The sequence below is a fragment of the Pseudorca crassidens genome, chromosome 17, assembly GCF_039906515.1.
Source record: "Pseudorca crassidens isolate mPseCra1 chromosome 17, mPseCra1.hap1, whole genome shotgun sequence".
Lineage (NCBI taxonomy): Eukaryota > Metazoa > Chordata > Mammalia > Artiodactyla > Delphinidae > Pseudorca > Pseudorca crassidens.
In genome coordinates this window covers 7,337,997-7,364,874 of record NC_090312.1, presented here as the reverse complement: position 1 = coordinate 7,364,874, position 26,878 = coordinate 7,337,997, and the positions used below count along the sequence as shown (strand labels likewise).

The following is a 26,878-nucleotide window of genomic DNA, read 5'->3' as shown; positions in this document are numbered from 1 at the left end:
ATATAAGATGTCATAAGGTGACATAAGATGTGAATAAAACTTTGCCTGTGCAAATGCCAGGAGCAGGAGGGTGTGACGAGCAGAGACTGTGGCGGGGGGGTGGGATGGTAGGAATGGGGTGGAAACAGAGGGCCAGGTCAGGCAGGTCCTTGTAGGCCTTGTTAGGACTTGGGCCTTGACTCGGACTGAGGTGGGAGCCATCGGAGGTGGACACAACCTAATGTCTGCTTGCAAAGGCTCCCCCTGGCTGCAGAGATGAGAATACAGTCTAGGGAGCAAGGGCGAAGCCCCGGAGAGGGGTTTGGAGACCCACAGCAATTCACTGAGAGTCCAGAGAGGGGTCATGAGAAATGCTCAGTTCTGGCTTTATTTGGAAGGAAAAGGCAACATGAGTTTTTGACGGATTGGGTGTGGAGCATCAGAGAAAAAAAATTTCAGCCTGTGCAACAGAAAAAACGGACTCATCATTGAAATGAAGTGGGAAAAACCATAGGAAGTGAAGTTTTGGAGGGCAATTCCCTTATACCCCTTAATAAATACATTTTTTATGTGCATGAGGACTATTTTGGAATTAGAATTGGACTCTGCTTTTTACTAATGGTATAAATATGATTAAATTGTTTAACCTCTTGACCCTCAGTTTCCTCATCTACACAACGGGAATAATAATAACTACCTTACAGGTCTGTAGTATGGATCGACAATAATCTGGTAAAGTACCTTGCACAGTGCCTGATGCATAGGACATGCTTTGTTTATGTTAGCGAAATAAATGCTCGAACAAGTGAAATACCTGTGGGCTTGATAATTAAGTAGGAAAGGTCAGAATTATGGACACTGTATGTTCACTCATTCACTTTTTAGTATGCATTTAAAAACACTGGGCAAACAGAACAAGGCGGAGCCTCAAGTTACACCTCACAGCTCTACCCTCCAGGTGGTAGAGGTGCTGAGGCTCTGATTGTAAACACGCATTGGAAACCTATTAGGTGTCAGACCCTATAACAGACCTGGTTACGACCTTCTCCCTAATTCTCCCAGTGATCCAATGAAGTATTATTATCCCTGTTTTAAGATAAAGACACTGAGCCTACCAGTGTTCGATGATTTGACTTAAGTTTTACCACTGCTGTGAATCAGAGTCAGGACTTGAACCCCAGTCTGTCCAACACTTTTAATCACACCATGAAAAGAAAAGACTTGTTCCCACTTGAATAAATATTTTCTCATCAGCCAGCTGAGCACAGTAGAACCAGATTCAAATTCTATAATTCGCAGCCAGCCAGTCTAGATTGAATTCGGTTCAATAGCGTCATTGTTTGAGCAACTAGAGGGTGTCAGATGCTGTTCCGTGCACTGTGCAGAGGCGAGGAAGACCCTCCTCTGGGGCTGCCATGTGGTCTAGGCAAGCTGGGAGCCCTGGACTCATCCTGAGCCTATAGGTGCTTTGCTGGCTTTGAGTGGGCAAGGTCTGGGCAAGGGTGCTAGAGGAGATTCAGTTTCCATTTCGACCAGGAATGCTGAGATATTTTGATATTTGGGTGGAATGGAGATAAGGATGGAAAGATGTAGGGTTAGGAGAAGGGGAGGAAGAGAGGAAGAAAGGGAGGAAGGCAGGAAAATGTGAGTTACCTCTACCAGGGCATTTCTGTTCAATTTAAAACAAAGCCTTAGCTAGAAAGAATGAAACCACCGTGGTGAAATCTCAGAGAACAGTTAGTGGAAGAAGATGGTATTTGGGGATCTGAGACACACTCCAAAGATAACGAAAATACTCTGATGAGAACTCTGCCTATTTTAAGAATTTCACTGCAGTCAAGTACTAAAGAGAGAGAGAAAAAAAAGAGGGGTCAGATGCATTATGGGAAAAAGCACTTTGTATCAGAAAAATAATGGTGTTGTTATCCTTTCAACAGATCTTTAAATACAGTTTGTCCCTTTGCTTAATTAATTGCAGATTGCAGAGAACTTATTTTGTAGCAAGACTTTGTTCTATGAACACTACCATCTAATGAAATATAGATTATTTCAGACTATTTTAGAAAATGTCTTCTGCATATACAGTCTGATTACATAGATATCAGAACAAGCATGGGTTCCCTGGTTATATCTTTCCTTCCCCTAATTTCACCTTTGTGGATCTTCATTCAGTTGTTTTGTGTCTGTACCTGTTAACACAAAGTTAGAGTTAAGTTGTGTAAGAAGAGAACAGTTTCCAGATATTATGAGAAAACATTTTTTAAAAGGAGGGTGGGAATAAACATAATCCCATAATGGAATTACTATGATTGTTTTATTGTCAGTGGTTCATAATAGGATCAGAAAAAAAGGGAAATAGTCAAAGGGTGTCTATCTGAGTGGATTTAATTGAATAAGATCACTGACCGCTAGAGGTGGACAGATCTTAGAAATAACCAAGCCTTATGCTGTGTTTGTGAAGATGAATCAGTTAGGTAAGGGAGGACCATGACTAGTGGAGAAAGCTCAGCTTTGGAAAGAGGAGGCCTGAGTTTTCCCTCATCTCTGTCCCTTGCCTTGTACAACAGTCTTAAACCCTTGGGTCTCTATCTCCCCAACTGTAAAACGAGGACGGGACAAAGTACTCTCCTTCTAGCCTGTCACTTCCCTAACCACCTGGTTTAAGTGGGTCACCTGCTGTTCTTCATTCAGGGCACTTATCACCATTTGTAATTTCCATATCGATGTGTGAGCTTATTTAATACATGTCTTCCTCAGGGGACGAGCAGAGACTATAACTCGATGAGGATGCAGCCATCTCCCTGGTGCTCCCCAGTGCTCAGCATATGGTACCCATTGATGTACTGAATGGATAAGCGAATGGACAATTGAAAAATGTTCTAATCATTATGGAGGTAGAGACTATAACCTGAATTTCCTGAATAGCTGTTAAAGGAAAAAGAAAAGCAAGCTGTTTTGGCTCACATAGAATCCAATGTTATTAAAATACATGTGGACTTTTTTTTACATAATTGGCTTTCTAGACCTGATATGTAACAAACTATTAAGTAATTTAACACTCTTTTTTACACTCTTAGCTGCTAAAAACACAGAAACTTGATGCTTCTCATAAGTACAGGGAAAAATGCTCTGTATTTGAAGCCCTCCCCACCTCCACCTCCTTGAAAATTTTCTAGATAATACCTAGAGGAATTTTCTAGATAATACCTAGAGGAATTTTTTTTTCTAAATGCTGAAACTGGTTATCCATAAGCAGTATCTTTTCCTTTTGTATTTGAAGCTGCCACATCACAGAACAAATCAGCCTAGTACAAATCTGTTGGATATGAAATGTATGCAGATCGCTTAAGTAGCACACATTAAAAAGTGTTTTTTAACCGATTACATTGGAAAGACTTGCCCCAGACGCATGGCTACAACAGTAATGGGTCATTTGTCTGTTTATCCAGCTCACGTGTACGGAGCAGGAAAACACGGCCCAGGTGGGAGAAGGATGAGTGTTTGGAGGAGGTCGCTCTACAGTGTGGAAGCCCCTCACTCTGGGAGCCCAGGGGAGGGACACCTCCCCAGAAAGGGCGTGCTATCCAGAGGACTTCTCGAGGATGAAAGCGAGGAGCCAGCGGAGGGAGGAGGACTGGGAAACAGGAGAAGTGATTCTTTAGAATATAGAACAAGGGCAGGAGGACGTGGCTGTCCCGGATCCCGGAGCACAAACATGAGACAGACAATCTGTCATGGGCTCACGGTCCAAGGGGATAGGGACAAGTAAATAGACAAGATGAATGCTTTGATGGGGGAGGTCAGAGCCTGGGATGGGCTCTGAAATGGGATGAGAAGTCATGGCCATATGTAGACCGAGGCTCACATCATCAGTTCTGTGGACCACGGAAGGCTTACAATGGACCTCGCAGGACAAGATGTGAACACACAGAGCGAATAATTCTCAGGAGGAGGGCTTCACCATTTAGTTCAACACCTCCAGCAGCTTAGAAGCTAAATGACTTTTGGCCTCAATTTCTGTCTCTGTGAAATAGGAATGATAACACCCTTTGGTAGCTACTCCACAAAAACTAATTTCAACTGTTCCCCCACCTCAATCCGAAGAATCCCAACATTTTGGCCATCTCCTAACCTTCCTGCTCTGAAATGCATCCTGATTCTTATTCCAGAAAATATGGCCTCCTCTGGAAAAGTACTGTTTTAATTCCGAGATTATTCAGACATTACTTCTGGCTGTGAAGAATAGAGCAATTCACACATGCCAGAATCACGGGAATCATTTTTCTCTCCTCGTTCCCCCTCGCCTCTTATCCAACATCATATCCAGACTTGCCAACGTAGCAAATCCCCAGACCCGTGCAATGCACAAAAGGAGATGGAGGAGAACAAGAATGAAAAGGGAGGAAGGAAGGAAAGAGGCGAACTAATCGAGAGTAGGATATCTTGATAGGTGGAGGGAGCCTAAGGACACGGGAGAACACCCTTCCAGAAGGAGGTCTGTCAGGGGGGCAGGGGCTTGGAAAACAGGCTGCGGACGCCTGGGCGACATACTGCTGGACACGCCGCCCATCCTCAGGGCCCCTCTGCCCTGTAAAATGAGGGCAGAGAATAGAATCCCCTCTACCGAGACACCGTGAGGGGTAAAGAGAGCGTTCACAAAAAAGGCCCGGGTTAGGGCAGGTGCTCCACTCATGTGGTAGCTACTGTGATTGTTCTGGATGTGACCGAGTGGTGAGGTGGGAAGGACCCGGGGTTTGCTGGGCTTTGAAGCCTGGCTGACCGGTTGTGTGAATGACCCCAAGGAGGCAACTTTAAATTTTGGAGCATGCCTAGCACCAGGCAGCAGATGCAATCCGGCGTTTACTAAATTGCCTCTGATGCGTAAGCTCTCAGCGTGGTGACTGACGTGAGTTCTTCTTTAAAATCTACCACGCTGACTTTATCTTCTTCATTCCTATTACCTTCATTCTCTTTATTATTGACGTTGTAATTTTCATTTTGCAGATGAGAAGACTGAGCCTCAGGGAAGCGACGAGGCTCTCCTGAGGACACAGGGCTGGAGAGCCACAGAGAAGGCGCTTGAACCACATCTGGGCATCTAGGAGGCCCGCACTGGTTCTGCCTCTGCTGACCCTCAAGGCTGATTCCTTACGTCCTAGCAGTTACCTCTTCAGAGGGGCCTTCCCCGGCCACTCCTCCTACGTAAGTCCCCTGCGTCATTCTTTGTCACGGTGCCGGCTCTTCTCCCTTCAGGGAGCTGATCACAGTCTGCAATTCTGTGTTCCTCTGTTCACGCAATAATAAGATGAATCCATCATTTATGGAAGAAATATTATCCTGATACGATTCTAAGCACTTTTCTTATATTATCTCATTATCTCTCACATTAGTTTTATGAAGCCAGCACTAAGCAATTGACATATGCTATTTTACCTTATTCCATAACAGTGCTGTAAAGGCGACATTAATATTTTCATTGTACAGATAATGGAACTGGGATACGGGGAGGTTAAGTAACTTACTCAAGGTCATAGAGCAGATAAGTAGCATGTCCGTCTCCTCCACTAAACTCTGTGCTTTATGAGGGCAGAGACCCTGTTCCAAAGCCTGAAGCAGACACATAATATACAGTCAGCAAACACGGAGTCAATAAAGAGATGAATACTAAGGAAAAAGAACATAGATGAGTTATTAAGTGGTGAGGAGGCATTTCCTCTCTGCTCAGAAATAGCTGCTTTGTCTCTGACCACACTGAGTCCAGGCACTGGTTTAGGTGCTATAGTCTGGGGAGTGGTGTGTAAGAGTGTGTGCGTGTGTGTGTGCATAATATTAGTTAATCAATCTCAGTATTTCTGTAAGGTAGGTATTTACAGTCAAGGAAACTTAGACTTAGAAAAGTTGTCAGCGGTCTTGACTCTTCAGAAATTAAAAGACTCTTTAATGATAAAAAGAAGGAAAAAAGAAGAAAATTTAAGTCACTTGCTACAGGCTACGACACATCAGGGAGTTGAAAAGCTGGGTTCCAAAGTCTATGTTCTTCCTACGATGCCTCTGAGGCATCAGCCCTTCTTTCATTCAAAGTAGAACAACAGAGCCAGAGCCTTCTTCAGATTAGCACAGGCAAGAAGTATCATTGTGCATTGCTTAGTTAAAAAAAAAGACAAACCCTGCTGTACACTTGGTTTCAAATTTGTTAACACTTAATTAGCTGGTACCATCTGTGAAATTCAGTCTCCCAAACTAGTTCTCTCTCAGACTTTCTCATCGTTTATAGACTTAGAGATACAAAAGGTAGAAGGGGGACTTCCCTGGTGACGCAGTGGTTAAGAATCCGCCTGCCAATGCAGGGGACACGGGTTCGAGCCCTGGTCCCGGAAGATCCCACACGCCACGGAGCAACTAAGCCCATTCGCCACAACTACTGAGCCTGCGCTCTAGAGCCCACGAGCCACAACTGCTGAGCCCGCACGCCATAACTACTGAAGCCGGCGCACCTAGAGCTGGTGCTCTGCAACAAGAGAAGCCGTGGCAATGAGCAGCCTGTGCACGGCAACGAAGAGCAGCCCCCGCTCGCCGCAACTAGAGAAAGTTCGCATGCAGCAACGAAGACCCAGTGTAGCCAAAAAATAAATTAATTTTAAAAAAATCAACTGTTAAAAAAGAAAGGTAGAAGGAAAACTCTTCCATTGACTGAGTAACTATTGTGTAACTGAAGGAATATTCGATAGGAATTAACATCCCCATTTTACAGATGAGAAAATGGAGGCTCAAAGAAAGATGAAATAACTTGACCAAGTCATACACACAAGGTAGTAAGGGAAGGAGTGAGAATTTCATTTCCTGTCTGCTAAATCTGTTGTTGGTGATCAGGAAGTATTGGCAGAGCTTTGTTTTGTTCACAAGATGAAAAATCAAAGCATTCTCAGGCTGTCGAATGCCAAAGAGTGATGTCAGTGACTTGTATCAATGAATGGACCTCTTGATTTTGCTGACTTAAGCATTTTCTATCTTTTCCCCTGAACAAACACAGTTTTGATTTGCTCTTAGCTCCCAAGGGAGAACAGTGTCTCAGACCAGTACTGATCACAAAGGAAATCAATTGGTCAAAATTTGTTTACAGAACTGAGATTATTCTATTTATTCAAGAAGCCTTTATAAAGCACATACTATGTACCTGGCTCTGTTCTAAGCACTTACAAATATTAACTAATTTCACCTTCATAACAATCCAAAGAGGTAGGCACTATTGTAATCCCCTTTCTACAAGTGAGGAAACTCAGGCACAGAGATGTCGAGTAACTAATTCAAAGTCACACAGCTAGAGAGGAGCTGGCTCTTTATATTATGGTCTTAACCACTATACTAAACAGCCCTGTACTTGAACTAGGCTTGGATATTTCTTGGGCAGAAGCAGGGAGCAGTGGCTTCTGTATTCATTTTCCTTTTCCTGAAGAACAGGGAGCCACCCCTCATGAAACCTGTCATATACTTTGTTCCTGGTCAGATGCTCTGTTGTATCTAGCCTAACAGGGTAAAGGAGGAAATTCCCACCCTCCCTTTGGAGGAGTCCAGGGAGGGCGCTGTCCATGCTCTCGGTGCTGATCATGTAGGAAGGCTGCGGAAGGGAGCTCAGTATGTATTAAGCGCACAACTGCATCTCAGTGCTTTACTTATAACCGAGTGTTGATGGTAAGAGTCACATGTTGTTCTAATCACTTTTCATGTAATAGCTCATTTAATTCTCACAACAACCTTATACAGTGGGGACAATTTTCCTCTGCACTGTGGATGAGAAATCTGAGATGCTAAAAGGTTAAGTAACTAGTCCAAGGGCACAGAGTTTTAAATAGCAGAGCTGGGATCTGAATCCAGTCATTCCATTTCCAGAACCGGCACTCTCAGCCCACCGTGCTTCCACAGAGTAGTAAAGGCGTAGGAATCTTGTGTCGTTTCATCTCATGTTCGTAACTAGCCAGCGAGACAGCTGTTTTTCCTCCCGTGATATGGATTAGAGAGCTTGGTTCAGAGTGGCCTGTTAGCTTGCACTAGGTCACTGGCTAGTGAGTGGGAGAGGCATGGTGTAAAATTCTGGGTAAGGGGCTCTAGACCTTTAACACCATGATGCCTCTCTGCCTCTGGACTCTCAACAGAAACCATGTGTTCACATAACCTGAACGTGGATACCAAACACCCCAAGCAGAAAAGAGAATTAACCGGAGCGCAAATCCAGCAAGTCAGTTCCAGATAGTTAAGGTGAGACCTTTTACTGTAGCACATTGCAAAGTAACTGGGTCCTTCTCCTTCTGCGCCTCTGGATCCATTCTCTACCCCTTTCAACGCAGCTCTCTGCCCTGGGAGGCTGGTATCTAGGCGATGCATCAGTTGGGCTTCCCCAGTCTCTGGCTTCAGTTTGGACTCAGTCGGTGAGGGGCATCTGCGGGACATGAGCGGGTAGAAGACTGAGGTCAAGGTGTGAGGTTCCCTGGCTCCTTCCGGGTCACATCACCGTCTGGCAGGGGTTGTGCTCTCTGTCTGCAGCTGTTGCTCCTACTGCAAGTCTTCTCCTACTTCTACAGCTCTTGCAGGTCTGGGACCTGTCCTCTCTCTTGCCTCCCCAGGCGTAGATTGGCAAGGTTACCCAGACTGCTTAACGCCTCCTTCTTAGCTTCCCTTTGCCCTGCACATACCTTGTAAAGAGCCCCTTTATGAAGCTCTCTTTATGACTCCTTCTGAGAGCACTGTTTGTTTCTTGCCAGGCTTCTAACCAATATACAACATGATAGGGTGGACAAAAGGAAACACAAAACTCACTCTAGCATGATAAGAGAAAACTCAGAATAATCATTTATTGAGCACTTTCTATGTGGTAAGGGCTGAGCTAAGCATTTGGAATGCATTAGCTTATTTCATCCTCACAACTGGACTATTAAGTGGTCCTATTACTGCCCCCATTTTAGGATGAAAGGGAGGCTTAGGATGAAAGGGAGGCTTAGATTTTAAGTAACTCTCCAAGAACAAACAAGGTCATCACGTTGGTGACATTGAGGTTGGTAGTGTATCTTTTCCTGCTCAGCGATGAGCAGGGGTGTGGTGCGGAGTCCGGGGGATAGGAATTCAGCTTCCCAAGAAAGCCCTCCAAGCTGCAGCTGAGCCCACAGAAGCACCTTTAGTGTCCGTGAGAAGGACCCTCAACAGGAACTACACTTGCTTTCCATAAAGTGACCCTCCCGGTTGCTTAAGGCACATTTCCTTCCAACACTCTCTTGAGCTGTAGCATCTGCCTCACCTGCACAAAGGAGTTGTTTTCTGCCCACGCCACCCCTCGTTCTGCCCACCCAGGGAAGTGGCCAGTCCTCCTGCCTTCCCTGCTCTGTCTATCCTGATTCCCTGGACCTTACCCAGCTGCATTCTAAGATGTGATGCAGTAAGGGTATTTCTGTTTTCTTTATTCAGCCAAAAAAAAAAAAAATACACAACTCTATTATTTTCTTTAAGGATTCTTTGTGAGTGCCCCTTGGAGTCTGGTGGCATGAGTAATAATAATTGCAGGTGCCACTTCGGGTAGAGGCTGTCAAATGCCTACCAAATATCCATTGTCCCCCATTCCGTACTGAGGAACTCCACTTTTGTTGGAGGTGCCAATGTGCCCAGGTAAAACACTATGTTTACCAGCTCTGCCCTGTGCAGATAAGGGTGTCCGTGTGTGATACAGTTCTGGTTAATGACACTTAAGCAAAAGCCATTAGTTGGGGCTTCCAAGAAAACTCCTTAACAGCTGAGCAGACTCGACAGGTGATGGTCATTTTCCCTTTAGCCCCTTTGTTCCCCCCCTTTTCCCTGCCTGGAGTGAGGTCAGATGCCCAGGGTGTCATGGGGATAACCCATCCTGCCATCCTAAGGTGGGTGGAGCAGAAAGACTGAAGGAGCCTGGCTCACTGATGACATTTTGTAGCCATTGCACCAGCCCCGGGCAGCCTATTTTAGCCTTCACGTGGGGTGAGACCAGGACACATCTCTTTGGTTAAGCAGTTGACAGCTGCGTTTTCTATTCCATGCCCCTGAATCCCTTCCTCTGATCTGCACTGCCTGATACCATAGCTACTAGTCACATGTGGCCAACAAGCACATGAATTAAGGCTAGCATTATGAAGAACCAGTGTTAGTGTTATTTAATTTTAATTAATTGAATTTGAATTTAAAAATGCAAGCAGTGTTAAATGTTTTTCCATTAAACACAACTCTTCATTAAAATGTAGGACCACGTTTTACTTTAACTGCTGAGAATTCTGCTTCTGGATTGAGATGTGCTGTAGGTGCAAATACACACATTTTCAAAGTATAAAAATTTTTAATGTGAAATATCTCATTAATATTTTTAAAATTATTGATTACATGTTGAAATAGTATTCTGGATATGTATGGTTAAACCATCTTATTAAAATAAATTCCACCTGTCTCTTTTCACTTTGCTAATGTGGCTGCTAGGAAATTTACAGTTATGCCTGTGGCTCATGTTATATTTCTGCTCTATGGCTATTCCATCCATTCTGTGCCCACTGAGTGCCAGCTCTCTGCTAAGCGCTTTATGTACATTTATCTCAAGGAGATCCTAAAGGAACTCTTTGTGACGAGAGGTATTCCCTTCATTTTACAAGTGGGGAAAGAGAGGCTGGAAGAGGCAGCTTTGCCCAGAGCACCCAGCTGACTAAGGGCAGGCCCAAGCCTCTGTTTGGTCGCTCAGCTGGTGGCTCCAGCCATTACCTGCTCAAGGGTAACTTGCCAGGTCGACCTGGGCATGGATCACTGTGGTTTGTACATCTAAGTTGCTGCAGGTTGGCAGACCTGTTACCAGTGAGTGTGGCTAGGAAGACCGGGAGAAAATTGATTACCAGGATAAGATCTGACAGAGGAAGCTGGAACTTCCCCATATACCAGCTGCCATCTGAGGCTGGATCAAGTCCACCAAGATTGCCTGAGTACACCTGGCACCCTACTCCCCTCCCCTATCAAGAGCAAATAAGAGATTTGGAGGTGTTCCATATCACCCCGGTATAAACCCAGACAGGGTAGCAGTGAGGGATGAGATTTGTGGGAAGGCTAGTGCCATGTTACACAGAACCCAAAGAAAAAAATCCAGAGACACTTAGGAAGTCCGCAGATGGGATACTGACAAAAGTCCACATTTGTTTTGAGAAGAGATGTTTTCTCATGTAATTCCATGTACATGAGTATACAACTTCAACTTTATGTCCGTTTTTCTTCCACAGCCATTTTTTGATAAGATTGTCTCTCCATTTTTTAGCTACAGAAAAACACAAACACAAGCTGGCATTTTTATATGAGACCAGGATGTGTTTACTTTTGCAGTGGACTCTAAAAATGTCATCACCCCCTTGGTAGCTGTTTGGACACTAAAGGTACCTTGACACTTCCAAAAATATTTTGTTTTGTGATCATTTTGCCGAACTCAGACATGTGCAGTTTTATTGCAAAGTATTCTGCTAATGTGGACGGAATTGTTTTGCGTGTATCTCTATGCATACTGAGAAGAAAGAGTGGGTTAGGAGATGGACATAGATCTTTTTACTACTGTGGCAGTAATGTTTTACATTTCAACAGCGCCTTTCAAATCATGGCATCTTATAAAGTACCAGAGGTCGTGATAACTTGATGCATAACTTGATGCGTGATAACTTGATAACTTGAAATATAGCAAGTGCTTTGGCAGTCCAGCATCACATATCACACTTTTGGTCCAGGAAGTAGAGGATAGAGGGCTGCTGTTGCATAGAGGAAAACAATAAAACACATTCCTGTGATGGTTATATCTGGGAATTTTTCAGAGCACTTTTTGGGGTTTTCTCTGCAAATCTTTATTGTTCTCATCAGATCTCAATAAAACAGGAAGAGAACAGCTGCTATTAGCACACCTTTTAGAAGCTCAAAAATAGAGACAGAGAAAGATTTGGATTTTGAAAAGATTGCCAAGTCAGGCTGTGATGGGGTCAACTACATTGTCCCTGGTCCCTTCTTCTCCCTGGCTCCTCTGTCCCCGCCTGACGGTGCCACAGGGCAGCCAACTGACCCTAGGCATGTCAATTCTTATTTTCCATTACTATTTTCTTGAGTGTTTATCTTCGAAATAGAGAAAGGCTGAGCACAGAGAAACGTCCCTCCTTTAAGCCTTCCTTATTCTCTTGCTCTGTCTCCTATTCTATGTGTCTTCTGCTTTCTCTTTTTTCTTTTTGTTCTCTTCATCTTCTTTTTCTCCCTTTTCCCCTCTCCTTTCCCCTTTTTCTTTACCTCCTATCTTTTTCACTCTCTTTCACCTAAGATCATACTTCTCTGTCCCCTTTGCTGGAAACGAATTAAAATCCTATGTGAGGTTCCCTTTTGGTGGAGACCAGGTTCAACACGGGGGTTGTCAATCTGGTTCAACACTAACTTTGGGGGGCATGTGCTTTCACACTTAGCCACTAGGGGGGGCCTGCGCAATATCTGTGGTTTTATTAGCTCCTGCAAGAAAGTACCAGGATGGCTCCCTTCCTGGAGAAAGAAGAAAGTGGCTGGACTCTAGCCGCTAGAGGAACTGGATTTTCCATCCACCAACTAGCAAGAGAAGGAAACAGGCTTGTAGGGAACATGGACACAGAGACAGGATAGGACTCTTCAGGTATGTGAGTGACTGGGCTGAAAGGTTTGATCCCATTCATCCTTAGACATGGCTGGAGGGTGTGTGTGTGTGTGTGTGTGTGTGTGTGTGTGTGTGTCTGTGTGTCCAATTCTCCACTGAATACTTTTGGGTCACTTAAATGTTCTGAGCAACTGTTTCTTCATCTCTAAAAACTGGTGACTTGTGAGCTAGCAGACCTCTGTGGTTCCTTCTAGGTGTATTTCTATATCTTGAATGCAGGAGGTTATGGAAAGTTGGTTGAATAAAGTAGGAGAGAGCCACCAACAGACTAGCCAGTCCTCGGTGAAGGCGTTCCCGATTTATGGATGGACTTTGAACTTTGCAAAGGCTCCCAACTTTGAAGAGTTTCTCTGTGCCCTACTCCACGTGTGCTAAGCCTTTTCAGTCATTCTCAAGGTTTGAAAAAGCATTTCCTGCTGTAGCTGACTGGAACCGGGATCACAGTGAACATTCGTGGCGCCTTTCTCCCTGACACATGAATGACTGATTTCTAGGTAAGGCTGTGCCATGTTCTGGTGCTTGTCTTACACGACAAACTCATTTATCTCTGGTCGCTGGGAAGCGGTGCTGTTGGGGGACTGCATTTCAGGAGAAGTGGACTTGAACGAGTGTTGAGTACTGGCTGTGAACTGACCGCCCGGCTGGGCGCTGGGGCTGTGGAGGTGAGCAGGCTCCGAGGACAGCGTGGTGGCAAGAGCGGTCCACAGGTGCCCAGAAACTGATGTGTTAAGTGTGAACAGGAGCCCTTGACTGCTTAAATGCTGGCGGAGCGCAGAGGAGTGAGGCCCAAAACGCTTTAAATGCCATCAGTGCATATGACAAGCTTAATGCTTCAGTTGAAACCTCACAGAATCCTGGGAGGTTGGTATTTCCTCTCCCTGTGCTCAGAGACATCAAGTAGTTGGCTCAAGGTCACACAGCAAGTAAGCAGGAGAACCGGGGGCCAAATCGAGATCCCTCAGGCCAGTCAGATTTGGACACCATCACCCATGGCCCTGCCGGGTCTCGTGGTAACTGGGATAGGATTCACCTTTTTTAAACAAAAGGAATAGGAAGCTTGTAGTGTGAGCAGCAATTCAGTACAAACGTGACAGTGACCTCACAGACTCTCTTCATGTTTGTTATCCTCTGATGACATGGAGTTTCTTTGGCTGTGTCTGACCCACTGCTGTTAGTGTCACAGAGGCCGGGGAAGTGTTGGCCATCTTTCTCCAGAGGTGGGCGTGGTGGTGGAGAGGGTGACAGGCGGGGACTCTGGCACACGCTGCCATGTGGTGGCTGGCTGGAGATGGAGGGACTTGCTGTGGGAGCAGTGCAGTGCCTGAGATGGCCTAGTGTCACCTGGCGAGGTTGATTTGGGAAGTGCCCCTCTGTCTCTGACGCCGAGAGGTTGTCTCCTGACTTGTGGATGTGAGGAGAAAGGGCAGCTGGAGTTTCTTACTGCAGCTTTGGGCCTACGGTCCAGGGCAGACACAAACCATGCAGATGGAGTAAGTGGCCCAGTGCCTCTGGCTTGAAGCGGCTTTGGAGAAGCCTGTTTTGTGCACGGCTAGTCCTTTGTACCCAGAGTGGTGCGTGCACCAAGCCTGTGCCCAGCGAGTCCTGGTGTGCGCCTGGAGAGATCTCTGTCTGGCCCGGCAGTCATTAGACCTGACTTGGAGCATTACCTATAGTTGCTTGAAGAAAATCCACGACCTTTCCCAAGACCTGATTTTCTCATCTTCAAAGGGATCAGAGGGTTAGTGCCTGCAGGATGGCCATCTCAGGAAGACCAGCAGAGTCTGGTCAGTAAGGCGTGGAGGTGCCCCACAGCCAACAGCTTGGCCAGGTTGGTGGCTGGGGATCATTTCATGAGCATGTCACAAAGACATTTGTCTCCCTTCTCCCTGGAGAGCCCCACGTGGATACTTGCGGTGCTGGGCACCTGCCCTCTTGGAAGGTTCTGTGAGAAGGAGGGGCCGGAGCAGAAGATTCAGTGCTTTGCTGTCAGCTTCCCAGTGTACAGCCCTCCTCCCCAGCTGCTGGCGAGACATGTCTGCCAACTATTTGGATGCGGGAGGGGTGGGGTGTCCCAGACTGCTACCTGGGAGGGCAGGACAGGGAGGGCAGGCAGAGGAGGCTTTGGAGTCCCATGGGCCTGGGATCCCTTGCTGACAGTGGTGGCACTTAAGCAAGGTATTAAACTGCTCTAAGCCTCGGTTTCCTCATTTGTAAGTGCTGATAAACAGTATCTTCCCTACAGGGTGTTGAGAGAACTTAAAGTAGTGGGTACAAAGCCCCTGGCCTCCCACCTAGCACATAGTAAATGCTTAATAAAAACAGCAACTACTCCAGGGCTGGACTGTCACTGGGGCAGAAGGCTGGAATGGAAAGGAGGGTCTTAGACAAAGTGGTGAGGGGAGCAGCTGAGCATCTGGTCCCCTTTACGGATCCCAGACTCTCTCCTTCTTCCTTCCTCCCTCGAAAAGTGGCTGCCAGGGAATCACACCCTAGAATGTAAATCCTGTGTTGTAAGGCATGGAAGCCAAAGGTCTGTGCATTCCACTCTAGTGTTAAAGGAGAAAACATTTCCCCTCAGACCCTTCCAACTGCCCTCCAGGACTGCCGGCGTAAGTTGGGTTTTGGAGAGGTGGGCTCCGAAGCTCAGACAGGTTATTTGACTGAGGGTGCACAGTGGGTCCTGGAAGATCTGGGACTGCAGAGTGTCTGCCCAGCTACACTCTGGGCTCCTGGTCCGAAACAGAGATGTGTGGTCCCAGGTCTTTCATTCAGTCTGCTGGGGCGATGCAAGTGCCCCCAGGAGCTAAAGCTGGTTCAGAAAACCCAGAGAGCAGCCATGCATAGGGGAAAAACTCAACGAAGAACGACGAAGCACTTTCTATGTGCTGGAGACTGGGGATTTCACTGAGAGTTGATACGCTTAATCCTCACAATTCTCTTAGAAAATAGGTTCTATTATCATTTCCACTTTACAGATGAGGAAATCAAGAGGTGAAGTAACTTGCCCAAGATAACACAGCTAGTGAGCAGCTAAGCCATGATTCTAAATGCAGGCTGTCTGGGCCCAGAGGCCACACATTTAACTGTCGCACCTGACTGGCTCTTGCAAGTTTAGCCCAAAGAAAGACGTGAAGAAGATTCTTACCGGGGACTCTGAAATGGCACCGCACCTGGAGCCAGGCCTGTCTAGGGGTGGAGCTTAAGAATGAGGGAAATCCGGCTGGGACTTAGGGGCAGCTTAGAGGTCCTTGATTTCCACTCCCAGCATCTTTGGGTGTAGAGCTGCCTCTGTTTATATCAGGAGTACAGGAGGTTGCCTGGGGGGCTGGGAGGAAGATTCACTCCCGGAGGAGTGTCACTCCCGGAGGAGTGGCATGCCCATGGCTTATTCCTTCATCAGATATTTCTGGTGCCTCTCCATCTGTCCTAGTGCACTAAGTGCTGGGAACTTTCCCCATAAAACAAAACTCTAGCCCTGTCCCTGAGATGCTCGTGGTCTGATGGAAACAGAGTTACAGCTCTCTGTGAGCGAGGCTTGATCAGCGCTGGTGGGACACAGAACAGTAACCAGCTTTGCTGGGGAAGTCCGGGAAGGCTGTCCAGGGACAGTGACATTGAGGTCAGGACTTGAAGTGGGGATTTGGTGAGGCAAAGGCAGGACAGATGCGGAGTCTTTGGCCTGCTGGGGGACACTGACTCTACATGGGAAATCTGAAAACGGCCTGATGGAGGATTTATCGGGGATGGGGGTCGGGGCGTGTATGGACAGAGAACATCAGTACCCACGTGTGTCCAGGGGACGGGCCTGGGGCGCAGCTCCCTCCTCCGCATCCGGGCACAGTAGGTTTCTGCGCGAAGAGAATGACAACCCGGCGGCAAATTGGGATGACAAGGCCGACCTGAAGGGCACGCGCTTTTATGTAATCGACCTCGGTACCGAGGGTCTCGGGGGTCGGCGCTGAGCGCGGGAGGCGCCGAGGGAGGACGGCGTGCCCACGTTATTTCCTAGCACATAGGAGGGGACAGCAACGCGAGATAAGTTAGGGAGCTTAAAGAGCAGGGCGGCTCGCCCCTTTGCCTTTCCCCAGACCCCGCTGCGCCGAGCGCGGGCGCTGCTCGGCGTCCTCTCTCCCCGCCCGGCCCCTGACCCGACCCGGGGGCCGAGCGCGCAGCCCTCCTCCCGGAATCCCTCGCTGGGTGACCTTGGGCGAGCCGCTTCACCTCTCTGGGCCTCAGTTTCCCGGTCTTTGCGTCTGACCACGCGGTAGCCGAGCCGTGGGGCTCCCCGCGCGTCCCGCGGGCCGTGGGAGAGCGCGGGGCGAGCGGGAGGCGCCGGGACGCCCCTCCCCGGCCCGTCCGCGCAGCCGGGAGCGGCCCCCGCTGGCGGCGCGCCGCGGCGGGCGGCGGGGCGCGGGCGCAACGCGCAGGCGCGGCGGGCGGGGCCGCGGAAGGCGGGGCGGGGCGCTCGGCGGGGCAGCTCGGAGAACGCGGGGCGGCGTGCGGGTGGCGGCTGAGCTCGGCGCTGGCGCTGGCGCCGGCTGGCGGGGTTCGCCCGGGACTGCCTCAGGCTCGCAGAGTGTGCCGCCGGCCCGGCAGGAGGGCCTGCCTGACCGCGCCGGCCCGTGGCGGGAGCTCGGGGACCGCGTCCGGGAGGCAGTGGCCGCCAGCGCGGGGCAGTCGGCGGCCACCCCCTGGGGACCGGAGCTGCGCGGCCGCTTCCCGCCTCGCGGCGCCGCCGTCGCCGCCGGCGCCGCCGCCGCCGCCGCCAGGCCGACCGCCCGGCTTGGCTCCGCCGCGCCCCGGCCGCGGCGTCCGGCCCGGGTTCCGCGCCGCTAGGGCGCGGGCGGGGTCGGGGGTTGCGTGGCCGGCGCTGCTCGCCCGCCTCGAGTCCGCGTCCCGGGCCCTGGCGGCCGGCGAGCATGGAGGAGAAGTACCTGCCGGAGCTGATGGCGGAGAAGGACTCCCTGGACCCCTCCTTCACGCACGCCCTGCGGCTGGTGAACCAAGGTAGGGGCGCGCGCCGGCCCGCGGCCGTTGGAGACCCGGGAGCGGCGGGCCAGGGGGCCGGGGACCGGGAGGGTTGGGACCGGCGGGCAAGGCGGGAGCGTGGGGCTGGCTGGCCGTCGCCCTTGGGGCGACTGGAGGGGACCCAGGTCGCAACCTGGGGGCGTTCGGGTAGGGACCTGGGAGCGTACCGGACACCTGGGGAGCGCCGAGGTGTGTGTGCACGTTGGGGAGACTCGGGAAGGAAGGAGGCTGAGGCGTTTGGCTAGGACTTGAAGGAAACCTTTGGGGCCTCGAGGTACCCAAGGGAAACTTATGAGTGGGGGACGGCGAACATCTGGGGGCTTCGTCAGGGCGGGGTTGAATGATCTCATTGGAGGGAGAGAGTGGGGCGGGGGACTCGGGGAACTAGTGCGTTTGGCTTGTCTGGAGGGAAGGAACTGGAGCAAGCTGGAGGGAAATGGAAGGATTTGAGGGGATCGAATGCAGAAGAGGTGAAGGGAGCAGGTGCTTGGATTGTTGGTGAAGTTTGAGGACCTTTGGAGGAGGTTTGGGGTCAGACCTCAAGCACTTTGGAGGAACAGGGCCAGCGGTCCCAGTGGCAGAGATCCGTCTCCTGTCGCATCCCCTCTTTGTCCCGGGTCCAGGCTCTAACCGCCCTCCCTGGGGGTGGGCAGCTTATGCCAAGCCTTGCAGGCTGGCCCTCGAGGGCCATTAGGAGAGAAGAGGCCCACACCGGAGCCCGCTTCTTGGCTTGCCTGTCCTCTCTTTGGGAGGCTCTGGCTGGGCCGCCCTCCTTGGGGGCTGGCTGGGGATTCGGAACGCCGGCCGCGGAGCCTCTGATGCCTGTGCCATCTTAGCACTACTCCGGCCAGCTCAGGGTGTGAGCAGCCCTGGGGAATGCAGGCCACGGGGTGCAGGGGGTACAGGAGGCGTGCTGGCCCAGGACAGTGTTCCCAGGCTTGTTCCTCTTCAGGCTTCCTGAGTAATCTTCTGGGATGGACGGTAAATTAAGCCTGCCTTCCCGGGACCAGCCCTTTATTCCTCCTGGATCTGGAATACGTGTCTCAGAGAAAGCTGGGTTTGGGAGCCGCTGGTCTGCTGTTTCTCTGGGTGATGGCAGAAACATTATCTGGTCAGATCTGTTACCTTTTGCCTGAATCACTCACTGTGCCTTGACAGTCTGTGCTTCCTGACTTAGGCGGGTCTGCTGGTCTTAGTGCTGGCCCTGGCTCTTTTATTGTTGGAAGTGAAAGATGAGGCAGACATATTCTGCTTGTGTATAGATATCTATATTTTAAAACAGCGACCTCCGGTATTTGCGTGTTGCAGCCAGTTCTTCCGAGTAGGGTGTGCGTGTTGTTGACTGAGGGTGGTGGTGGAGAGACTCACTGTCTCCAGGAATTTCAGCTTGATATTTAATTTGTTGAACAGAGATTGGTTCACAGAGCTTCCCCATTTTATTTTAATTGTAGGCTTATTTTTATTTCTTTAATAACATGGGCTTGTGAAGAAGTAATGGGCACGCATTAAAGTAAGAGAATTTTAAGTTTTATTGCCGTGCTCTTCCGAACAGCCCTACAGTTAGGTTTGTACTCCTTGCTCTTTGTGATTTACATATATCTTTTGTTGCCTGCTGGGCTGTCATCTCTTTGAAAGATTTTTCTTTGTACATTGTGTGAGATCACTGGCGTTAGAAATATTCTGGATTGTAGAATGAGTGCACTTTTCATAATAAAGAAGCTGAATCAAAGTTACGTTGTACTCAATTAAGGAAGCAGTTTAACAAAAGTGTAGTAAGTTATTTTATTTTAAAAGTCAGAATTATTTTTCTGTGCCAGGTTGCTGCAGTACATTCATTCTCATACATTCAAAGTTCTTTTGGTTTCTGAGTTTGTACCTGTGGTAACTGCCTCCAGTTATTTGAAACAGATCTTGGACAGTGTTGCCATTTAGTGTTTTTTTTAAGACCTTAAACCGGATTACCTTACTTTTCCATCAAAAATGTAGTTCTTGTAAGAAGTACGCTTCTCACACCGAACAGTTATGTGGAGGAAGAAAGAGATACTGCTCAGGTGCTCTTATTACTGTTAATTTAGATTATTTCAGACTAAAATGTTTCCCCCTTAAATCACAGGCTGGTGTCTGGAATGCAGAACCCTGTCATTTAAAATATTAATTACGCTCTGTTACGTAACTTCAGAATTACAAGTGCATTGCTAAAACAGTGTCTTAAATCTGAATTGGCTATTAGGAAATTGATTTTAAATCTGATGATCATCTTGTGAGTGGCTGTTGAGAGCATTTTTATTCTTTTTTACCTGTATTTTTGACTGTTTGCATCTAAAGGAGGCACCTGGTTTTTCAGATGTTATTCTGAATCTCGATACTGGAATCCAGATCCGGACACTAACTTGTTCAGTGCTGATGAGTCAGCAGTGCACACCTCTGTTTTATTATGGAGTGACATATAATAGATAGACATGATGGTTAACACCTCCAAATGCTAACAGTACCTTTGTGTGCAGAGTGTTCTAAAGTTTCTGAGGCTCTTTCAGGCACATGCTGTCTACTTGTGTTCTCACACTTGCACGCTGGTGAGGCAGCCTTTGATGTCTCCATTTTTCAGGGGAGGGAGCTGGGGACCTCAGCTATGGGAGCTCGTAGGTAACTGAGATAGGTTAATCTGAACTCAGGTGTTTGGTCTCATAAGGCCCTTGTTCTCCCTACTTATGCCTTCCTCAAAAGATGGCTCTGAAACACTTCGCACATGCTAATTTACCTGCAGAAATCGATATAACTAATATGCTTGTTTCCTGTCGACTCCTGTCGGCTTCCTGTTGATTTTGTTAAAAAGTTTGTTTCTGTGCTTGTCTAGTGATCTTCTTTGAAGAAACAAACATTCACGGTAGATTTATGCTACAGGATTTTAGTGCTCAGGTCAAGGGGCATTTTTGAATTAAAGCTCTCTGGAGACCAATATATGATTTCAGTAATCAACACACTATGATAATGAAACAGTTGATAAATGAGGTTTGGTCATTCTTTTAAAAAATTCAGCATTTTTCAACTTCCTAGCTGAATTACTTTTTTCCTAATAATGCTTAAGTAAGAACTTGAGCTGGGATCACATCAAGATGTGTGCTTCTCTGCTAACATAGGCTGGCTTTTACACTTTCCAGGCTTGTGTTTTGTAGTGGACATTAGTTCCTGACTTTTATTTCTGTTTTCTCAGGATAACTGATTTTCCTTCCCCCCACCCGTCGAATATCGAATGCTTTTGTTTCTTTGCCACTAGTAATGGGTAATGTTTACTTGATGTTAAACCAAATCAAATAAAATAGACTTTTTTTAATCGCCTCTCTGCCTCCCCCCAAACATCACTGCCTATAGAGTGAGTTGACATTGCAGTTTCTTGCCAAGGAGGTTAATTGGAGATGAAAGTAGCATTGCATGTTTAATATTATATTTGCTGGTAGGGGGTGTGCTGCCTCTTACTAAAAAACATCTTCAGAAATGTCTTACGCTTATAATTTAATCCAGTTCTCTGGTATTGCTTTGGATGTTTTTCAATCCAAGCCAACTAACCATTAAATAAGATTACATAACCCTGTATTTTTAATTATCTGATATAATATATGGATTGGTGGCTGGTTCACTGCCAAGTTATATTTAGCGGTTGGTTACAAGAGGAAGTGGAGCAAAGGATTCCAGATTATGGTGGTCTATTCATGTCGAGATAAATAAGTGTTTTTCGTATTACATAAATGTCTCTAATAATAGGACTCTTAGCATTACTCAGGATGTGTGTGAGGGGTAAACATGTATAAAGGAAGGATCATTATTTTGCCTTAAGTGCATCTCTTTGTTCAACAAAACTCAATGGCTTAAGAGTTTCATTTTGGGGGATCCTTTTTGTAAATGTTTTTGATCGCTTGCGTGTTGTCAGGCATTTAAAGTAAGAGAGAAGAATGAGAACGAAAATTACAGAGTTATATTTAGCTGTGGTGCCTTCATGCCACAGTGTGAGATTCTCTGCTTCATCCAGAGAAAGATGTGGTTACTTACGTTTTTCATAGTTTTTCTTAGGGTTATCAGGTTTTGTTTTTTGTAAGAAAATGGATGCATGACTCACATTTTTAGATAAACCATTTCTGAATTTTTTATGGTGTGTTATGATTCAAAGGGATCCAGTGACTGTCAGTTACCGTGTTTTGGTATCTGGACGTTAGTAGCAGGTTTATTGAGAACCTGCCACGCAGGGCATTTGTGCTGGTCCTGAAGGTGGAGAGGGAAAAAGAGTCTCTGCTCTTGAGGAACGTCGGCTCTCTCTGCATTAGACTGAGAGTGAGTTTTAAGTTTATAGATGCCCTCTCCTTTCCTAAGGAATGTCTTATTAGCTTTCAGCTATTCTTTTGAAATATTTAGTGACAGGCAGTTTAGATTTAACTCTCAGTCTAGGAACATTTTCGAGGTGCTTCTCCGTGCCCGGTTAGGTCTATAATCTCAATCCTGGGAACGGCCCAGAAATGTAGAGGCTATTAGCCTAATATTTCACTTGTAGAAACCAAGACTCCAACAATAAAGTTGAGTCACCCAGAGTGACATACTTATAAAATGTCCAAGTGGAGGTTCAGGCTTTGTTCTTCTCCAAGCCCATTGTTCTTTACCGTATCACACTGAGCCTTGGACGTATAAAGGGTCAAGCTCTGATGGTACAGTTAGTAATGACAGAAGGGGGATTCATACCCTGGCCTCTTAGGCGCAGTTTGTTCTTTTCTCCCTGGCCTGTGCCGGAATTGAAATATGGGTTATGTAGCATCTGTTGTTATACTTTATCCTTCCGATTTCTGCTGTAGGTATCTCCTCTGACCACTTACCTCCCCCCCAAGTGGGTTAGAGTGCCTGTTTTCTGGTCCCGAAGCAGCCGCTGCCTAAGTCTCTGATGGGGTCACAGTCATCACTGTACTGATTGGATCTCTTTGTCTTCCCTGGGAGAGTGTGGGGTGCTTGGGAGGCAGGGCTTGGTCTTACACGTCTTTGTGTCTTCAGCACCTCATATAATTCTTGGTACATATCCCTGGCAAACTCTAGTCTTCGTTTCAGTGTTGAGTTTTAATTCTCATAACGGTAGAAGAGTTAGAAAGTATATTTGGAGTTTGGCAGTCATTAAAGGCTTGACTCTTTGCCACTTCAGAGCCCCTGAGTCGTGGGTAGGAGGTGGTCACCAGCAGCTCTGCAGACAGAAATGAAGGGAAGTTCTAAGTGAAATGCAGCGTTAAACAAGCAGAAGAACATCCCAGGGCTCTGTGCCCGTGGTGGAACAGTAGGGGTCCTTCTCAGGAGGTAATGAGAAGATGTTATCAGATCTGCTTTGAATCAGATGCTTTACTTTTATTCTTTCTTGAGGAACTTGTTAGCCAGTGCACTGTAATACAATTAGCTCTCCTTCCCTAAACTCCTAATGAGATTTCTTATGGCAGGATTGAACCAGAAATTTGGAGGCCCTCCTCACTTGCCGAATAAGCCTTCTTACCTGAAGGAGTTAATCTTCAATCTCAGATGCCAGATAGACCCCCAAAGCCCAAGGAGCAATTGGGGTCACAGATGCAATGCCAGCAGCAACTTGGACGTCACAAGACCCTTTGCTTGTTGTCATGGCTCCCCCTGAGTGGAGATGGAATGGTTTTCATGTTTCATCAGAAAATAGAAGTAGCGTGTTCCTTAGCTTTGGAATAATGATTATAATGAGGGCCTCTGTGCCAGGTGCTTCCTGTGCATCGTCTCTCATCCCCACGAGGTCTTGCAAGGTAGGTGGTTTTATCCCCTGCCCACTTCGTTTATTTTTTCCAGTGAGGCATCTGAGGCTCAAAAGGGTGAAGTAACTTGCCCAGTCTAGGTATGCAGCTTTAAGTAGTCAGGCTGAACTTTTAAATCAAGTCTGCAGTGTTTTGATAGGATACTTTAAGAGGCAGAGGGGTGGAACCCAACATTGTTGTTTGTTTTTAAATAAGAGTTTCATTGTAGTAAGAAGCCAGTTTGGAATTTCCATTTGTGATGATGAATTTTTAAAAGAGATTCCTGAAAATGTGTTTTACCAAAAAAGGCAAGCTCCTTTTTTTTCTGTGTTCTCCGGCAGTACTTTTCAGTGTTCAGTAAGCATTCAAGGTAAGCATTTTTAATTATGTATGTTTCAGTAGTCAGGGAGGAAATGGAAAACTTCCTGTATTGAAATTAATCAAGTGTCTCTTGATAAAGTTCAGTGTCTCTTGAGGGAATCTCTCAGGGACACAGGGCTCTTTGTGTTGGTATTTTAATACTCTATCACAGACACAATTGGTATGATATCAGGGATTTATAGTCAGTTTATGGTATGTTTAAAAATTCTCCATCTTCTAAAAATAGGTCCATAAAAGGAAAAAAGAAGTGCTAGAACATACAAGAACATATTCCTGCAGATAATGGTTTTGGCCTTCTGAAGGGGAGTGGGGTTTGAATATACTTGATTGCAATTGTTAATAATCATAGTTACTGTTAATCAAGAACCTTTTCTGGATTAGATGCTTTATGTACATTATTTCATTTAATTCTTCTAACAGTTGTCTTAAAAGAGTAAATCATTTTACCTTATTTTATAGGTGAGAAAACTGAGGGCAGGAAGGTTAAATAATTTGCCTAAGGTCAGACAGCTAACAAGTGGTAAGCCGGGATTCAGATCTGTATCTGCCCACCTCCAGGGCGCTGTACCGCAAGCTTACCTGCGAGCTCCAGGCAGAGGTGGGAACTTTCTTCGTGGCTGGGTTTTCATGTTGACTCCCCTGGGAAGATCTCTGTCATGCAGCTCTTAAAATGCACTGCCCGGCATCGGACTGGTCATCCGTGAGCAGAGCCGACTGCACAGAGGGGCAGACAGTGGTGCGACCACGTGGGGTACGAGCTGTGTGACCATGGGCAGCGCGGAATGTCTGGTGGATGCGTTTCGATGGGGAGCGGCGTTACGTCACAGGGAAGAGCTTCTAAAAGGGCCGTGGGATTATGGGAGGCGACAACTTTCTAGTCTGTAACCCTGTGCCAGTTACTTAACTTCTCGGAGCCTCAGCTTCTCATTTGTAAAGTTGGAGACCTTATACCTGCCTTGTGGGGTGGTTGTGTTAGGCGTGAGGTAAGTACAGTGTCTGACATGCAATGAGTGCTAGACAGACATTACCTGCTCATTTCACAGAACTGCCTGAGACAGGTGTGTGCGTACTGGCGGCACTTTGCAGAGTAAAGTATATAATAAGAACTTAATACATAAATTATCCAGTTTCATTCCTCAGGTTAATTTTACGTTTTAGAATGATTTTAGTTTTCCAATCCTGGAGATACTGAAGGGGAAACTCATTCTTTAGGAAGCCTCTTTCATTAATATCATGTACAAAATTAGCAGCAGCTCTGACTGATTTTTATTATGCTATTCACGACGCAGCACCTGAAGCTTCCATTAACAAATGAGGTTTCCATAAACAGATTTATGACTGCACATCTTAAAACATGTCTGGGCACTCAGCAGCCTCTCTCCACAAGCACAAGGTATCTTACTCTGAATTGGTAAGCTTTAAATTTCCATAATTTTTTACATTTCCATAATTTTTCACCCATCAGCCCCTGCTGCTATTTTAAGGACTTTAAAAGGTGTTCCTGGCATATTATTGATGTTCTTCCTTGGTATGATAAAGAGCGTGAGTGTGTGAGAGCACCCTTTTTGATCTCTGTGTTTGATATGAATCTTACACTTGGGGTCACTGTTGGTTCAAGCTCCCATGGAGAAATTGTAATGGAGAGGAGGAAGGAGAAGGGACAGTTTGCATCCTCGTCATTTTTCCTTACTCTCCCCGCTCTACTTCAGTTACTTATGCCACTTGTGCTCTATTCTTCTTCCACTAGATGGCGCTCCACATAGCCAGGTCACCCTCTTCCTCCACACAGGTAGCTTCTCCTGAATCAGTGTTAGTCTTGATCCATCAACAAGCTTGCATGGCTTTTGAAATTCACGTACTGATATTAACCTTTCATATTTCTGACATTTTAAGAGGCATACTCTGTAGCCAGCGCTTGTGAACCATTATGGCCTCTTTCTGTTTTGTGCCTAAGTTGTGCCTGGCACTGCTGCAGGTTCTTTTCCACACGATACCTCCTTTAATCCTGGGGCCTCAGGAAGTCGTGTGGTGGTTCTCATTCTACAGCTAAAGAAATGGAGGTGAGGGAGATGCATAGCTTGTTCAAGGTCATGCAGCTATCTTACGTTATAGGGTTTACTTACATTATAAGGTTTACTGTGCCCTAAAGAAAAAATATTTCAGAAGCTTTGAATTGAAATTGTTTTTAAGGAAAGTATTAGGGTCATTTGATTTATGGCTACCGGCCATTGTAATCTGTTTATTTTGTTGGGGAAAATTATAGTCCTGACAGTTATTTGCATTGGAGTATAAAAGTCAAATTCTTTGATTTGTGTAAAGAAGCAAGCGATAGTAACAAAAGCTTTGTCAGCTGGTGTGGAAATTGCTGCTTGCTCTTGCCTTCCCTTGTCTACTGACTTGAGTGGGCCAAGGAACTTGATCAGTACCAGGAACAAAACCATGGGGAAATTTGGACAAGGCCATGATTCTACTTTTAGTAATTTTAGCAGAGCTGAATACTGGATTGAGTCCATAGGAATTCAGAAAGTTATACTGAGGTTTCCTTCACTCCATTCATTTATTTAATATTTGTTGAATATCTGCACTGCTATATTGAACCGTTTGTTCTGGGCCAGTTACTTCTCTGAGCCTGTGTTCCCCTCTGCACATGTCATTAGGGTGAAATGACAGTGATTATGTATTTGTTTAATTTTACTAAAATTTTTTAAATTAGAATATGTTCTTACATCCAATATATGTTATTTTTTTCTATCTGAATTTCATACATCAACTCTTGGTCGCCTACCAGTGCAGTGGACTATCTGCCAGTAATTTTCTGAGGGCTGGCTTTCTCCTGCCACCTTTTGCCACCCTTGTCCCTTGCTCTCTGGTTGGGTGTGCTCAGCGAACACAAATGCTTAGAAAAATCCCTCTCACCTTTTGTTTGCTTCCTATGTGCAAGCCACAGCTAACTAAAGACTCAGGCGAGAGTGGCTAAGGACATAATTTTAAATCAGACAGACTGAGTTCACATCTGAGCTCT

At 46.7% G+C, this 26,878-nt stretch overlaps 1 protein-coding gene and 1 long non-coding RNA gene across 17 annotated transcripts in view; one reads left to right on the top strand and one right to left on the bottom strand.

The window, feature by feature from the left end:
• Positions 1-4,983: 4,983 nt before the first annotated feature.
• Positions 4,984-26,878, top strand: part of KHDRBS3 (KH RNA binding domain containing, signal transduction associated 3) — a 200,581-nt gene continuing 178,686 nt past the window's right edge. For 5 of the 16 annotated variants that reach the window (XM_067712831.1, XM_067712833.1, XM_067712830.1 and 2 more), the window contains exon 1: positions 17,158-17,680. In XM_067712831.1, the coding sequence (XP_067568932.1) occupies positions 17,593-17,680 (88 nt within the window). In that variant the 5' untranslated portion in view covers positions 17,158-17,592. Of the gene's footprint in view, positions 5,182-17,153; positions 17,681-18,660; positions 18,683-26,878 lie in introns of those variants that run through there. The other 11 variants (XM_067712841.1, XM_067712840.1, XM_067712845.1 and 8 more) reach the window with 7 other exon arrangements.
• On the bottom strand, positions 11,688-17,037 carry LOC137210750 (uncharacterized). Its single transcript, XR_010936695.1, has 3 exons — positions 16,895-17,037; positions 16,460-16,678; positions 11,688-14,615 (listed from the first exon to the last, which is right to left on the bottom strand). It is a non-coding gene; the product is annotated as an uncharacterized lncRNA (long non-coding RNA).